The following is a 2,556-nucleotide window of genomic DNA, read 5'->3' as shown; positions in this document are numbered from 1 at the left end:
TGATTTCGTAAGGCATGGGTCGACCTTACATCACGGGGAAAGGCAAGCGCCGCAAGCAGTATAAGCGCGTGTCAGTCGCGTACGGCGATAAAAAAGCTTATCTCGACTACTTGGATGATGGGCACAGTGTTAAGGAGTGCATTAAGCACTTTTGCGGAGAACTACCTAGAAAAGAACACAGAGCCAAGGAGAAACTAATTTGTAAGTGGCGAAAGGCTGCTACAACAATAAGAAAGGCATGCGAATCAGGACGAGGTGGTCATCATAAGGGGAGAAGACTAGGTGATGCTACAGTACTGAGCAAGAAGGCTGAGGCCGAAATTGTTCAGTGGATTAACGGATTCAGGCAGCAAGGCGTGCCCGTTTCACGCTTCATGCTAGCGACAGAAGCCAAAGAGATAGCCTCTGAATATGGTGTTCCCCTTGAAAAATTTGCAGCTTCAGCCACTTGGATGCAACTATTCTTGAGGCGGCACAAGCTTTCCCTTCGGACAAGAACTCGCCAGGGACAGACTACACCAGAAGATGCAGCTGAGGCGACTCGAGATTTTCGTGCATTGGTGCTTCGAACTGTCGTTGAAGAGAACTGCACCAGAATATTCAATGCAGATCAAACGGGTAGGAATTTGATATTTTGATACATTGTTTGAACATAACTTCAATCTAACTATCAATTAGCTGTATTTTTCGAATATGTTCCTAAAAAGACAGTATCCACGAAGGGAGCCAAGACAGTTTGGGTCAAGTGTGCTAATAAAGACAAAAAACGCGCTACTGTAATGCTACTTGGGGATTCATGTGGAGTTAAGTACGATCCTTTTATCATTTTCAAAAGTGCACCCGCTAAGAAAGCTGACAAACAAGTCGAGAATAATGAACTTCGGCATGGATTTGGAGAACCGACGTGGCGAGAAATATCGCGCCTTCAACGACAGTATCCGTGTCAGATTTACGGCAATAAAACAGAATGGTGGAATAGCGAGTTGTCGCTGAAGTTTTTAGAATTTCATTTCGCACACCGTGACGACCTACATGACAAAATCCTCTTGCTATGGGATGATTTTAGCGGCCACTGGACTGAGGAAGTAACCAGATACGCTGCTGCATTAAACATTATGCTTCTGAAAGTTCCTCCCAGATATACCTATGTATGTCAGCCTGCTGATATTTCGTGGAGTAAGCCTTTTAAAGGCTTTTTACGGGGACTTTGGATTAATAGACTTAAAGATCAGCTTACAAACTATCACCAAGGCGAGAAAAATCGGCAAGAAAAAAGTGCTGAATTGGCTGCTGCAATTTTAAGTACTCGAAAGAACTACCACAAGGAAGAAGCTGACCAACGGGTTGCTGATCTCCGAAGCAAGTATAAAGAAAAAAAGGTTTTCATTAGCTGGACCGTCCAGAACGGATATGACGAAGTGGATCTCGTCGAGTTGGTCTGCTTTGTCATCCTCGACCATTTGGAGTGGTTTTTCGGGTGCTGGTCTGCTTATGGATACTCGTGCTCCAGCAGAAGGTGAGACCGTTGAACTAGACACCGAACGTATCATCACTTTGCTAGAAAGATATGATCTAGCCGAGACAGTCGTTTAATCTGATGACGGCATTGGGAGTGAATGCAGCAGTAGTGACAGCGATGGTGATAGTTAGATCTTAAAGTAACTAAAAATTTGACGCGGAATGATTATTTTTATGATTTGTAGATCATATGCCAAAAGATCGTGTTGGTGAGTTGTCGCCTATGACTACGATAAGACGGTATTATCCGTGTAAGCATAATAAATGGAGAGAGATATTATATAGAAAAAGTGAAATGAAATCGATTAATTAGTCAGTTTAGAATGCTACCCTTGAGCAGAAGCTGCAGGATGCGGAACCGCAGCAGCGTGAGTCCATTCTGGGTTAACTCCAACGACACACTTCTGTCGATGTAGCGCCAGAACCTGAGCATCACGTAGAAGCCACAGTAGTGGCCGTCTGTCTGGATTGGCGAGTTGATAGCGATCACCTGGTAGCCATCGCTCAAAAGTTTCAGCCAAGTCCCACGACAACCGGTCCAGTACACTCTTGTATGACCTCTGGTTCATGAAGTCGTAATACATGACTTCGTTTCCCTTAACATCCACAATGACAGCACACCAGTGCCTGTTTCCGAAAATGACTGGGATGAACAAGGTCTCGGTATCACTCATCATCGCAACTTAAAGTGCCGAAGACCCGGATGATCTGGCGTGTCTCCAATGAGTACTTCTTCAGATACGAGGTCCATGCAACCCAACTTGGATAAGGAGCGTCGACCGGGCCAGTCACATCCACGGAGTTTTCCAATACCTGGATAATACCTGGACGATTCACACTCTCCATGTCCGTGGAAACCTCACCGGAATCCGAGTTCGTACCAGACGCCACGTGGTGGCGAGCCGTTGAGGGCACGTCTGACGACTCACCAGAGGAATCAGGCTACACAGTATGCGCAAGCATCAACCACAGTCAGTCACATCAAATAACCGTAGCTGCAGACCCACACATATAAAGCACCTCGTAGTCAGAAGAAGC

At 45.6% G+C, this 2,556-nt stretch overlaps 2 protein-coding genes across 2 annotated transcripts; one reads left to right on the top strand and one right to left on the bottom strand.

The window, feature by feature from the left end:
* Positions 1-14: 14 nt before the first annotated feature.
* On the top strand, positions 15-282 carry PPTG_23826 (hypothetical protein; the record flags this gene model as incomplete). The annotated part of the gene is made up of 2 exons (XM_008913237.1): positions 15-79; positions 237-282. The coding sequence occupies 2 exons, from the start codon at positions 15-17 to the stop codon at positions 280-282; spliced, it is 111 nt and encodes a 36-aa protein (XP_008911485.1).
* A 1,511-nt stretch (positions 283-1,793) lies between these two features.
* On the bottom strand, positions 1,794-2,556 carry PPTG_16006 (hypothetical protein). The gene is made up of 2 exons (XM_008913236.1): positions 2,539-2,556; positions 1,794-2,460 (listed from the first exon to the last, which is right to left on the bottom strand). Exon 2 carries the CDS (start codon positions 2,193-2,195, stop codon positions 1,845-1,847), a length of 351 nt encoding a protein of 116 aa, XP_008911484.1. The 5' UTR covers positions 2,196-2,460; positions 2,539-2,556; the 3' UTR covers positions 1,794-1,844.

Source organism: Phytophthora parasitica, assembly GCF_000247585.1.
Source record: "Phytophthora parasitica INRA-310 unplaced genomic scaffold supercont2.53, whole genome shotgun sequence".
NCBI lineage: Eukaryota > Oomycota > Peronosporomycetes > Peronosporales > Peronosporaceae > Phytophthora > Phytophthora nicotianae.
The sequence above is the reverse complement of the archived record's forward strand: the minus strand, read 5'-3'. Positions and strand labels throughout refer to the sequence as shown.

Bases quoted from the DNA above. Each gene is read 5' to 3' on its own strand.
- PPTG_16006 (XM_008913236.1), bottom strand. From the start codon at position 2,195: ATGATGAGTGATACCGAGACCTTGTTCATCCCAGTCATTTTCGGAAAC.